Source organism: Lepus europaeus, chromosome 3, assembly GCF_033115175.1.
Source record: "Lepus europaeus isolate LE1 chromosome 3, mLepTim1.pri, whole genome shotgun sequence".
NCBI classification, from domain to species: domain Eukaryota; kingdom Metazoa; phylum Chordata; class Mammalia; order Lagomorpha; family Leporidae; genus Lepus; species Lepus europaeus.
The window spans coordinates 37,845,377-37,858,127 of NC_084829.1; the positions used below are offsets into that span (position 1 = coordinate 37,845,377).

The following is a 12,751-nucleotide window of genomic DNA, read 5'->3' on the forward strand; positions in this document are numbered from 1 at the left end:
TGGATTGAATTCTCGGCTCATGGCTTTGGCCTGACTCTGTTCCAGCTGCTGCAGGCATTTGGGGAGTGATGGGAGATCTCTTCCTGCCTGTCTGTTTCTGTTTCTCTGCTTTTCTCAAATAAATAAGTTAATTAAAAATTTCAGATATATTTGAAAGAAAGAGAGCTTTTGCTAGTTCAATCCCCAAATGTTCACAATGGCTGTGACAGGGCCAGGAGTTCAATCCAGGTCTCCCACATAATTGGTAGGAACCCAATTACTTGAGTTGTCACAGCTGCGTCCCCACACGTGTATTAGCAGGAAGCTGGAGTCAGGGGCTGGAGTTGGAAATTGAACCTAGGAACTCTGACACAGGACGCAGGAATCTTAACTGCTAGGCAAGTCCCCACCCTCATTCTTGTTTCAAATTGTTTCTGGCTACCCAAGTTCCTTTGCCTCCCCACATAAACTTTTTTTTCTTTCTTTCTTTCTTTCTTTTTTTTTTTTTTAAGATTTATTTATTTATTTGAAAGAGTTACAAAGAGGGGTAGAGACAGAGAGAGTGATCTGCCATCCACTGGTTCACTCCTCAAATGGCCGCAACGGCCGGAGCTGTGCCAATCTGAAGCCAGGAGCCAGGAGCTTCTTCCCGGTTTCCCACATGGGTGCAGGGGCCCAAGTTCCTGGACCATCTTCTACTGCTTTTCCAGGCCACAGCAGAGAGCTGGATCAGAAGAGGAGCAACCAGGACTAGAACCCGGCGCCCATATAGTATGCCGGCGTTTCAGGCCAGGGCATTAACCCACTGTGCCACAGCGCTGGCCCCATAAACTTTATTTTCCTAAAAAGATTTATTTATTTATTTGAGAGGCAGAAAGAGAGAGAGATCTTCCATCCATTGGTTCACTCACCAGATGTCTATAACATCAAGATGTGGGACAGGCTAAAGACAGGAAGCTGCAACTCCATCCTGGTCTCCCACGTGGGTGGCAAGGGCCGAAGTGCTCGGGCCATCATTCACTGCCTTTCAGCACATTAGCAGGGAGCTGGATCAGAAGCCAGGCAGCCAGAACTTGAACAGGCCCTCAGTTTTGGGACGCCACATTGCAAACAGCGGCTAAACCTGCTGCATCACAACACAGGCCACCCCCAGGTAAACAATATACTCAGTGTGTTTGTGTCGGCACAAATTCCTTCTGGGATTTTTATTGAAATTGCATGAAATCAATAGATACTATAGAGATAATTGTCATCTTAATTATATTGAATTCTGTAATCCATGGCTGAGCCATGTGTCTCTCTATAGGTTGTTTTGATTGATTTTAGCAACACTTTGTAGGTTTTTTTTTTTTTCCTAAAGACTTGTTTATTTGGGACTGGTGCTGTGGTGCAGTGGGTTGGAGCCCTGGCCTGAAGTGCCGGCATCCCATATGGGTGTCAGTTCTAGTCCCGGCTGCTCCTCTTCCGATCCAGCTCTCTGCTATGGCCTGGAAAAGCAGTAGAAGATGGTCCAGGAACTTGGGCCCCTGCACCCATGTGGGAAACTGGGAAGAAGCTCCTGGCTCCTGGCTTCAGATTGGCGCAGCTCTGGCCGTTTTGGCCATTTGGGGAGTGAACCAGTGGATGGAAGACCTCTCTCTCTGCCTCTATCTCTCTTTGTAATCTTTCAAATAAATAAAATAAATCTTCTTTAAAAAAATACTTGTTTATTTGAAAGCTGGAGTTACAGAGAGGGAGAGACAGAGAGAGGGAGAGAGCTTCCATTCCCTGGTTCACTCCCAAATGGCCGTAATGGCTGGGTCTGGGCCAGGCGGGTGCAAGGGGTCCAAGCACTTGGGCCATCTTCTGCTGCTTTCCTAGGCCATAGCAGAGAGCTGGATCAGAAGTGGAGCAGCCAGGACTCTAACTGGGTTCCACATGGGATGCTGGCATGGCAGATAGTGGCTTAACCTGCTGTGCCATAGCTCTGACCTCATGTAGGTTTTTTTTTTTTTTTAAGTAGACATATTCTGCACAAGTTTTTTTGGAACATTTCTTTTTCTTGAAGTTATTATAAATTCTTTAAAAGTTCAATTTCCAGTGGTTAATTGCTGGTATATAGAAATATCATATTTTTGTCTGTTGACTTTGTTTTTTTTTTTCTTTTTTTTTTATTTTTTTTATTTTTTATTTTTGACAGGCAGAGTGGACAGTGAGAGAGAGAGAGAGACAGAGAGAAAGGTCTTCCTTTGCCGTTGGTTCACCCTCCAATGGCCGCCGCGGTAGCGCGCTGCGGCCGGCGCACCGCGCTGTTCCGATGGCAGGAGCCAGGTGCTTCTCCTGGTCTCCCATGGGGTGCAGAGCCCAAACACTTGGGCCATCCTCCACTGCACTCCCTGGCCACAGCAGAGAGCTGGCCTGGAAGAGGGGCAACCGGGACAGGATCGGTGCCCCGACCGGGACTAGAACCCGGTGTGCCGGCGCCGCAAGGCGGAGGTTTAGCCTGTTGAGCCACGGCGCCGGCCTGTCTGTTGACTTTGTATCTTGCAAACTTTTTAAACTCATTTATTAATTCTAGAAACTTTTAAAAATAGCTTTTTAAAATTAATGAATTCGTGTTTGGGATTTTCTGTGTAGACCTCATGTCATGTGCGACTCTTTTCCTTTCCAATTATATGTCTTCCTCCCTCTGCTTTTTTGCACTGACATGGGCTTCCAGGAGGATTTGAACAGGAGTGTCAGAGTGTTCATCTTGCTTTATTCCTAATTTTAGTAGGCGGACATTGTCTTTCACTGTTAAATATAAATACGAAAGATATACAGATATGATATGAATATAGACTTTTACCCTTTATCAGGTGATAGAAGTTCCCTTTTATTACCAGTTTTAATTTTTTAACTGACTATAAAAGCCATAAATACCTATGCATACTGTTTGATGTCTTGATACATGTATACATTGTGTATTACTAGCTTTTAACCATGAATTGAGGTTGAATTTTGTCAAATGCTTTTTCTGCATGGGTTAATATGATCATGAGGTTTTGATTCTCAAATATATTGATATGACAGATTGCATTAATTGATCTTTTTAAAAAGATTAATTGATTGCTTTGAAAGTCAGTGTTATATATAGACAGAGAGATACACGGAGAGAGATCTTCCATCCGCTGGTTCACTCCCTAGAATCTTTTTTTAAAAAAATCATGTATTTGAAAGGGAGAGAGAGAGAGAGAGAGAGAGAGATCTTCCATCCACTGGTTCACTCCCCAAATGGTCACAATCACCAGAGCCAGGCTGATCTGAAGCCAGGAGCTTCATCAGGGTCTCCCACATGAGTGGTAGGGGTACAGGCACTTGGGCCATCCTCCACTGCTTTCCCAGGTGCATTAGCAGGGGGTTGGATCAGAAGTGAAACAGCCAGGACTAGAACTGGCACCTATATGGGATACCAGCATAACAGGCCATGGATTAACCTGCCACACCACAGTGCCCACTGCCCACTCCACAGAATTTACACAATGGCCAGGGCTGAGCCACATAGAAGCCAGGAGCTTTATGTGGGTCTCCCACATGGATGGCAGCGTCCCAAGAACTTGGACCATCTTCCATTGCTTTTCCCAGGCCATTAGCAGGGAGCTGGATGGGAAGTGGAGCAGCCGGAACACAAACTGCGGGTGGCTTTATCCACTATGCCAGAATGTCAGCCCCATTAATTGAGCTTCAAACACCCACCCACTCTTGCCAGTAGGCCATGGTGTGTAATTGTTTTTACATATTTGCTGGATCTCACTTGCTAGTATGTCATTTGGGATTTTTGTTTTTATAATCATGCAGGAGGTTGGTCTGCAATCTTCTAGTATCTTTATGTGGTTTTGATATTAGGGGAATGCTGGCCTCATAATATGTTGGAAAATATTCCTCCTTATCTATTTCCTGCAAGAGATTGTGTAGACTCAGAATTATTTCTCCTTGATATGTACAGTAAAATTCACCATTGAAGCCGTATGACAGGCAGAGTGGACAGTGAGAGACAGACAGAGAGAAAGGTCTTCCTTTGCCATTGGTTCACCGTCCAATGGCCGCCGCACTGATCCGAAGCCAGGAGCCAGGTGCTTCTCCTGGTCTCCCATGCGGCTGCAGGGCCCAAGCACTTGGGCCATCCTCCACTGCCTTTCCGGGCCACAGCAGAGAGCTGGACTGGAAGAGGAGCAACCGGGACAGGACCGGCGCCCCAACCGGGACTAGAACCCTGTGTACCAGCACTGCAGGCAGAGGATTAGCCTATTAAGCCGCAGCGCCGGCTTGAATTCAACTACCTTACAAGATACAAGGCTTTTTTTTTTGAGAGGTAGAGACAGGTCTTCCTTCCGTTGGTTCACTCCCCAAATGGTTGCAATGGCCAGAGCTGCGCCGATCCAAAGCCAGGAGCCAGGAGCTTCTTCCCAGTCTCCCATGTGGAGCCGAAGCGCAGGGGCCCAAGCACTTAGGCCATGTTCTACTGCTTTTCCAGGCCATAGCAGAGAGCTAGATTGGAAGAGGAGAAGCCAGGACTAGAACCGGAGCCTATATGGGATGCCAGCACCTCAGGCAGAGGATTAACCTACTGCGCCATGGCACTGGCCCCTAGACGCACAGCTATTTAGGTTACCTGCTTCTTCTTTGGTAAATTTCCGTGGCTTGTAGTCTTTTTTTTTTTTTTTTTTCTGACAGGCAGAGTGGACAGTGAGAGAGAGAGACAGAGAAAAAGGTTTTCCTTTTCTGTTGGTTCACCCCCCAATGGTTGCTGCGCTGCGGCACGCTGCGCTGATCCGAAGCCAGGAGCCAGGTGCTTCCTCCTGGTCTCCCATGCGGGTGCAGGGCCCAAGGACTTGGGCCATCCTCTACTACCTTCCCGGGCCACAGCAGAGAGCTGGACTGGAAGAGGAGCAACCGGGATAGAATCCGGCGCCCCAACCGGGACTAGAACCCGGGGTGCCAGGGCTGCAGGCGGAGGATTAGCCTAATGAGCTGCAGTGGCGCCGGCCGGCTTGTAGTCTTTAAGGAGTTGATCCGCAGCAGATGAAAGACCGCTCTCTGTCATTCTGCGTTTCAAATATAAATATAAATACACACACACACACATATATATATTTAAGCACACACAGACAGGACAGCCATACCCTTTCCTGGACAGAGTTTATGGCTGAGCAGGGAGGCAGGTGAGTGGAGAGGCCGTTACACACATTGCAGTACACGCTTTGGTAGGGGAAGGGCAGTGCTATGGGAGATGGGGCTGCCAGTCCCAACCTGAAGCTTTTCAGCAGTAAGGACACTGCACTAGGATCCCAGGGGACTGAGGCCCAGAGTCAAGCAAATGAGAGAACATTCATCCAGGTGGGGTGGGGGCTTGAGCCCTTAAGGGACATGGCAGGTTTGAGAAAAGAAACAAGACCCTGATGTGGAAAACTCAGGAAACGGCAGGGCAAGTCACACCTGCAGAAGGGGCCAGACTGGAGGGTCTTGGAGGCCACTGAGTGGTTTTAATCATCGATGGGTTGTGACAGGACGAGATTTAAGTTGAAATAAGAGTAAGTGTGGTTTTGTGGGGAATGCAGCAGAGGGATGGTGACTGGAGGCAGGCGGGTTGGTGTGGTGCTTGCCAGAGTAACGTTACCGAAGGAGATTGGGTGCAGGGGTTGTGGCAACGCAGAGGGGGTGAAGGGACCCCTCTGAGAGGCAGTCATACTCAATTCAGCGTAGTGGAGGCTCTGAGAATGAGAGGGAGCCCCCGTAGGTCTCCAGCTGGCCAAGAAGATGGGCGGTAGTTCCCTAAGCACGAGGACATACGGCGAAATCTGCATTTGCGGGGCTTGTGGGGACTGAGGATATCCAACAGACTTCTGGCCACATTGGTCTGAAAACCTAAAGGGAGGCCGGCGCCGTGGCTTAACAGGCTAATCCTCCGCCTTGCGGCGCCGGCACACTGGGTTCTAGTCCCCGTCAGGGCGCCGGATTCTATCCCGGTTGCCCCTCTTCCAGGCCAGCTCTCTGCTGTGGCCCGGGAGTGCAGTGGAGGATGGCCCAGGTCCTTGGGCCCTGCACCCCATGGGAGACCAGGAGAAGCACCTGGCTCCTGGCTTCGGATCAGCGAGATGCGCCGGCCGCAGCGGCCATTGGAGGGTGAACCAACGGCAAAGGAAGACCTTTCTCTCTCTCTCTCTCACTGTCCACTCTGCCTGTCAAAAAAAAAAAGAAAAAGAAAACCTAAAGGGAGTTGGGACTGCGGGCCGGTGTGTGTCCACACGGTGGAACACAGTCCTTTCTCCTGTCCGTGGCCTGTTGGGGGTGTCCTCTACGCTGGCCACTTAAGTTCTTGTGCTGGTTTCTCTTCCCCCGCCACTGCGCTCCAGCCGGAAAATACTTGGTTTTACTTTTGCATCCTTTCGCAGGCAGCTCTTCTGCGCAGGCGCCCTGTACCTCCCGGGCTGGTGGGCGGGGCGGGCCGGAACCTAAGCGGCCCTTTCCCAGGGCCAGGACGCGGCCTGGTGGAGGCGGGGCCGGCTGTTCCGTGACGTCATTAGGCTGCGCGGCTCGCAGGGCGGGACCTGAGCGCGACGGCGCCACCGGCGGCCCCAGGCTGGCTTGTGGGGAAACGAAAGTGAGGGAGGCGGCAGAGGCTCTGGCAGCGGCAGGGCCAGGCCCGGCGGCGGCAGCGGTGGTGGCGACAGCGTGGGCCTGACCCCCCTCTGCGCTCCCTGGCAGCTCGCCCTGTCCCCTGAGCGTGAGTGCCGACGCGCGGCTCGGGGGGAGCGAGCGGGCGGGCGCGCGGGCTCGGCATCCTTCTCTCCACCGCCGCCTCGGCCCCCACCCGCAGTCGTGACTCTCCGCGCCTTCTGGCGGCTTCTCTCTCCCCCTCCTACCCCCCGCCCACGCCCGTTCCCTGGAGCTGCCGCTGACATCTGTGTGCACACATTCACACACCCTGCGTCGTCTTCCAATGAGAAGACTAGCCCGGGGAGGTGGGAGCTCAGGTCTTCCCTCTACGGAGAGAGGGCGGCATGCGAGACCGAGGCCCACGGAGGGCAGACTGCAGAGGGGCTCTAAGCCCCTTCCGTGGGGGAAGCAGCAGGTAGAACCAGGCCTCCCGCCTTGCGTTTGGAAGCTCCCCATCAGAACACACTCTGGCACGTGTAGTTCACTTGGGCACTGGGTAGCTGCGGGGCCGCCTTCTGTCGGGCCTCAGTCTCTCCCGTGCAAACGGAGACGGTGGAATTCGGTCATTTAGAAGGCCCCAGTCTAAAGTGATGTGTTTGGGGGAGGCGCATCAGCATCTCCTGACTTTCACACAACTATTTTCTTGCACCCACCCATCCCAACACAACACGCATTGAGTGTCCCGTGTTTCTGATCTCTCCCTACAAATCAGACCGGTGTTTTTTGCGTTTGCAATGGTTAGAAGTAGGCTCAGTGATGGGTTCTCCCATGGCTCACCTCGTGAACCTTTCACGGGGGATAGAAATCTGATTGCTCAGTGTCTCCCGTTCATCCTGCCTCCCCGGTAGCCTCTGCCTGTGGCAGTTAGGGGCTGCCTCCAGAGGAAGGAGGTGAGAGAAGGGGAACATGGGATCCAGGGTTTCGTGAAGTTAGGGGGTCAGTGACACTTTCTTGCTGTGGCTGCTGTGATTATAACATAAGGCCACCCATGTGCCCCGAACCTGCTTCCCAGCCCTGAGTTTCGCAGCACAACTGGTCACCTACTCTTATTACTCCTTTTTTTTTTTTTAAAAAAAGAGATTCATTTATTATTTGAAAGGCAGAGGCAAAGAGAAAGGTCTTCCATCCGCTGGTTCACTCCCCAAATGGCCGCAACGGCCGGAGCTGAGCTGATCCAAAGCCAGGAATCAGGAGCTTCTTCCAGGTCTCCCACGCGGGTGCAGGGGAGACTTGGGCCACCTTCTGTTGCTTTCCCAGGCCATGGCAGAAAGCTGGACTGGAAGTGGAGCAGCTGGGACTCAAACCGGCGCCCATATGGGATGTTGGCACTGCAGGCAGTGGCTTTTCCCACTAGGCCACAGTGTCGGTCCCTTTACTCCTGTTTTGAATCCGTTCTCTTTTCTGAGCTCTCTACAGCCAATCAGTGGTGTGTAAGCCGTGCTGCATTTACTACTTCTGTTGCTTGTTCATTAACTTAATTATTCCTTAAGATTTCAGGGTCTTATAATCACTGTAGTCCATTTCTTCTTCTTCTTCTTTTTTTTTTTTCTTTCTCATGCTTACCCACCCCTGGGCTTGGGTGATGGTGTCAGGCTGCCTACTTTTTTTTTTTTTTTTTTTTTTTTTTGTGGAGGTGGGTTGCTGAACTTAAAGTTACTTTTTTTTTTTTTTTGTATCTCAGGCCAGTGATCCAGCTATCATCAGTTGCAGTAACTTGTCTATTGTGTCTATTGTTCTTTTTCTTCAGTCCTAACCAACCATTGCTTCCATCTTTTAACTCTGGGTAAAAACTTTCCCCGTTGTTCTTTCATATTTCCAAACATCATGAAGCCAAAACCCAGTATTTTAATATTATGTAATCTCTTAATTGTCTTGGTAAAATGACGGTGATGGATTGCTCATTCTAGATGATCCTTTCACCATGGAGATATTGGTTGATACTTACTGGCTTCAGAACTCATTTCCAGTGTACATTGTCTGTCATGCACAGCCAATATTGCATCAAAAGTATTGAATAACAAATACCCAAGGTCTTTTTTTTCCCTGTGTGGCCTATGATGTTGATGCATGGCTTTTTGATACCTGACACCAGTGGCCCATGGGGCTCCAGGTCTGTGAACAGGTCAAGTAAAACTAACAGCTATTACTGAAACCTGGCTTTGGCTAGCGTCCTCCCTACCTGTCACTCTGAGGAGGATGCTATTGAAATGCTGGCACTGGAAGATGTTCAGAGTTGCCAGATCTCATCCCACTGATGATTTATACTTTGGAAACCATGCTCTGATCCCAGTGGGACTCACCCAAGGGCAGCTGACCATCTGGATTTATGGTTACAGTAACAATGAAGAGGAGAACTGACCCAGAACGCACTGCCCCCATCAAGAAACAGAAAAAAAGAGTTGCAGAGCTTGGCCTGAACCTCAGCTCCACGTCCGACGATGACCCTCCCTCTGTCAATCACGCAGTGAAAGGTATGCTTGCCTGTGTGGTGTGAGGCCGCCAAGGACCTGGATGTTTGCATCCCGGGTGCTTGAGCTGAGTGTAACACAGTCCACTGACCCTTGGGGACAGCTAGGCAGGTTCTCTGGAGAGATGTTGGCCCTAGACTCTTCCCTTCTGCCACAAGCGGGAAACTTGTTGAAGTAAAAATTGGAATTTTTCTAGAAGTCCCCGGGTTCATAGCAGGTACTTCAGTAGGCGGTACTCTTCTGCTGCCTTACACCAGTTGGAGGTCGTGATGAGCTGGGAGTGCTGTGTGCCCCTAATAGCGTTAGTGACCCTAGCTAGGGCTCTCAGATGCAGAAGGGGCGTGCTGCTGCAGCTGTCTGGTCCAGTCCTCCTCAGGTTTTTGCATGTTGTTTTCTCACTTCCTTTAGCAATTGTGGTCAGAAACCCCAACTGTATTGGAGTGTTGCTGTGTTCACTGTTTATATTAAGCCCAAAGATTTCACTGATCTGGCTGAAAGTAGCACTTTTTAAAGGTTGTGGACATTCACAGTTCCCACAGATGCTTTCTGAGAAATGTAAAGTGTCTAGGAGTTTGCCTCCAATGCCCAGAAGTAGCTCTGTTTGCACTTTCCTTGACTTGCCAGCTGTATCAGTATCCTAAGGCTGCTGTAACAAATGAACACAATCTGGGTTGCTTAAACCAACAGAAATGTATGCACTCTGTTTTGGGGCTTGAAGTCTAAAATTGGGTTGTGAGCAGGTCCATACTCCCTCCAAAGGCTCTTGGGAAGACTTTCTTCCGGCTTTTGGTAGTTGCCACTGTCCTGGTATACCTTGGCTGTGGCAGCACAACTCCAGTTTCTGCCTCTGCTTTCCCTGTGTGTGTTCCGATTTCCCTCTTTTTTTAAATTTTTTTTAATTTTTTTTTTTTTTTTTATTTTTGACAGGCAGAGTGGACAGTGAGAGAGAGAGAAAGGTCTTCCTTTTGCCATTGGTTCACCCTCCAATGGCCCGCCGCGGTAGGCGCTCTGCGGCCGGTGCACTGCGCTGATCCGATGGCAGGAGCCAGGTGCTTTTCCTGGTCTCCCATGGGGTGCAGAGCCCAAGGACTTGAGCCATCCTCCACTGCACTCCCGGGCCACAGCAGAGAGCTGGCCTGGAAGAGGGGCAACCGGGACAGGATCGGTGCCCTGACCGGGACTAGAACCCGGTGTGCTGGTGCTGCTAGGCGGAGGATTAGCCTAGTGAGCCGCGGCGCTGGCCCGATTTCCCTCTTTAAGAATATCCGCCATTGGATTAGGGTGCCCCCCTCACCCGTTGAGTATTACCTCATCTTGATTTGATAACATCAACAAAGACCTTGTTTCCAAATAAGGCTACATTCAGTACAAGTTCTGGATGGACAGGATTTTAGGGCGGGGGGATGGGGCATTGTACACCAGCATGCTTGGATTTCGGGTCTTCTGTTGGATCGTTGGTAAACTGGAATGAAATTAGGTAACAGATTGGTGACTGAAGGGTGTGAGGCATCCTTTGAGGGTGGTAGGAGATACAGTTTGCTCACAATGACAGGCTAACTGAAGGGCAGTTACTCATCAGCTGTCACTAAGAAACTGGTTCAGGGAGAAGCTTGACAGGTGGTGCAGCTAATGGAGCATTTGGTGCGGCTGTGGGCCAGGCTAGAGGAGACACTGATAAACCTGTGTGTGGCGGTTCGCCCGCCTTTGAAGTCATCTCGGATTCCAGGCGAGGTGAGAGTGGGACTGGGGAGGTAAGAGCATACTGTGTGCAGTGGTTCTCGGACGGCTGAGGAAAGGGAATCTTCTCACATGGGATTTGAACAGCTTGGGGGAGGCAGAGCTCTTCAGGTAGGGCTCTGGGAGAGATGGCCTCCACGCGGAAAGGGGAGAGCATTCTGGGGCATCAGTGGTACTCGGGTGATGAAGATATCTAGTTCTGGGGGGTCTCTTGGGGGGCATTTACCTCAAGTAAGGCGAGGAGGACTCTCAGGTAAAGGAAGGTAAGCGCATAGTAGTTGAGGATCTTTCAGGGAAACCAGTCTAGTTTAAATTTCAAGCTTTTACAAATGTGACTGTGAATTGAGATTTTCCCTTCCTGTCCTTACACACAAGCCCCCTAATCTTATGAAATAGCTTTAACCTTTTCTAGAAGTAGCACCATTTGACTCAGTCAGGGCTGATCACTGCTGTTGTGTGCACAGAATGGAAGTCCAGAGGTGGCCAGGCCCTTGTATGTGTCTGGCAATAGGCCAGGCCCTTGCATTTGCAGAAAATGAGGCAGGAGGCAGAGGCGAACCAGCTTTGCTCCGTCACCCCGTGTTGTCTTGTTTTAGGAAGCAGCAGCTCCACGTTGCCAGGACAGCTGAGGGCTAGAGGTAGTTGTCTTCCTCAGCGACACTCTTCACAATGCTTGCCTCTCTGCAGCCTGCCGGGAGTGAATGCTCAGGAAACATTCCCTGAGTGAGCTGTTACAAGGCAACTATAGGATCCTCCAAGAAGCTTAAAACGCTTCCCCATTTCCGTTTTGCCCATCCTTCCTGTGGTCTGCAGAGTACTAACATTCTGTTAAGTACTTAGTGTTTATGTCACCTCACGTTCCTGAGACCTGGCACCTGGCTCTGGTGTCTCGCCAGGACTTCACGTGCCTCATATCTAAATGCAGCTGTTCTAGCCAAATGTTTCAAAGCGCAGTGTGTGTTTGCTCCAACCAGTTCCACCTGGACATGCTGTTCAATTAGATGATGGAAGGGCAGTGAGAAAAACAAAAAGCCAGTAGTTACTATTTCTGTCTGCTGGGGCCCTGTGTTTTCTTCCTCTGTTAGCTCAGTGCAGTGACTCATTAATGGAACTATTTGATAAGTTTTTTTATTTTACATTATTCACAAAGTGGTCAGAGACTGCCTTTTGACTTAAGAAGGGAAAGGATATTGTCATGAACACTGTTGCATAGTGTTCTTAGTATTGTTAAGAGGCATTTAGGAGCTGGTGCCGTGGTGCAGCAGGTAAAGCCACTGCCTGTGGCGTCAGCATCCTGTATGGGCACCGGTTTGAGTCCCGGCTGCTCCTCTTCCTATCCAGCTCTCTGTTATGGCCTGGGAAAGCAGTGGAAGATGGCCCAAGTGCTTGGGCCCCTGTACCTGCTTGGAAGACCTGGAAGAAGCTTCTGGCCCCTGGCTTCAGATCTGCCTAGCTCTGGCCATTGCAGCCATCTGGGGAGTGAACTAGTAGATGAAGGATTTCTCTAACTCTGACTTTCTAATAGATTAAAAGAAAATGTGTTTGAAGGCATTTTCAGGGGTAAAGCCTTTGCCTACTTGCTATCAAATCAACACCCTTTTGAAGTAAGGAGAGGCAGACAGAACACCTTGTTGGCCTGTCCTTACAGCTAGACTGCAGTCTAGGCCCCAGCAGGATTTCTTTCTCCCCTTAGCTGTGTGTCTAGTTGGGTTCCTGCTTCTCCAGCGCCACTCTTTAAGCGCCTTCCCCTCCACCAGGTTTAATTCTTTCCTAAACAGGCTATTTGCCCTGAAACACCATTGCTTTCCTGTCAGCCCAGATTCATGACCTTAATCAAAAACTTCCTTTATCGGTATCTGTTTAAATTGCTTTAACGAGTTTACCATTTGTCT

General features: G+C 50.0%; 1 protein-coding gene across 1 annotated transcript in view; it reads left to right on the forward strand.

Annotated features, from left to right (window-relative positions):
* The first annotated feature begins 6,580 nt into the window (after positions 1-6,580).
* The window catches only part of CMTR1 (cap methyltransferase 1), a 49,742-nt gene continuing 43,571 nt past the window's right edge, over positions 6,581-12,751 (forward strand). Inside the window, exons 1-2 of the mRNA XM_062186045.1 lie at positions 6,581-6,721; positions 8,991-9,125. Coding sequence (XP_062042029.1) covers positions 8,996-9,125 — 130 coding nt within the window. The 5' untranslated portion in view covers positions 6,581-6,721; positions 8,991-8,995. The remainder of the gene's footprint in view (positions 6,722-8,990; positions 9,126-12,751) is intronic.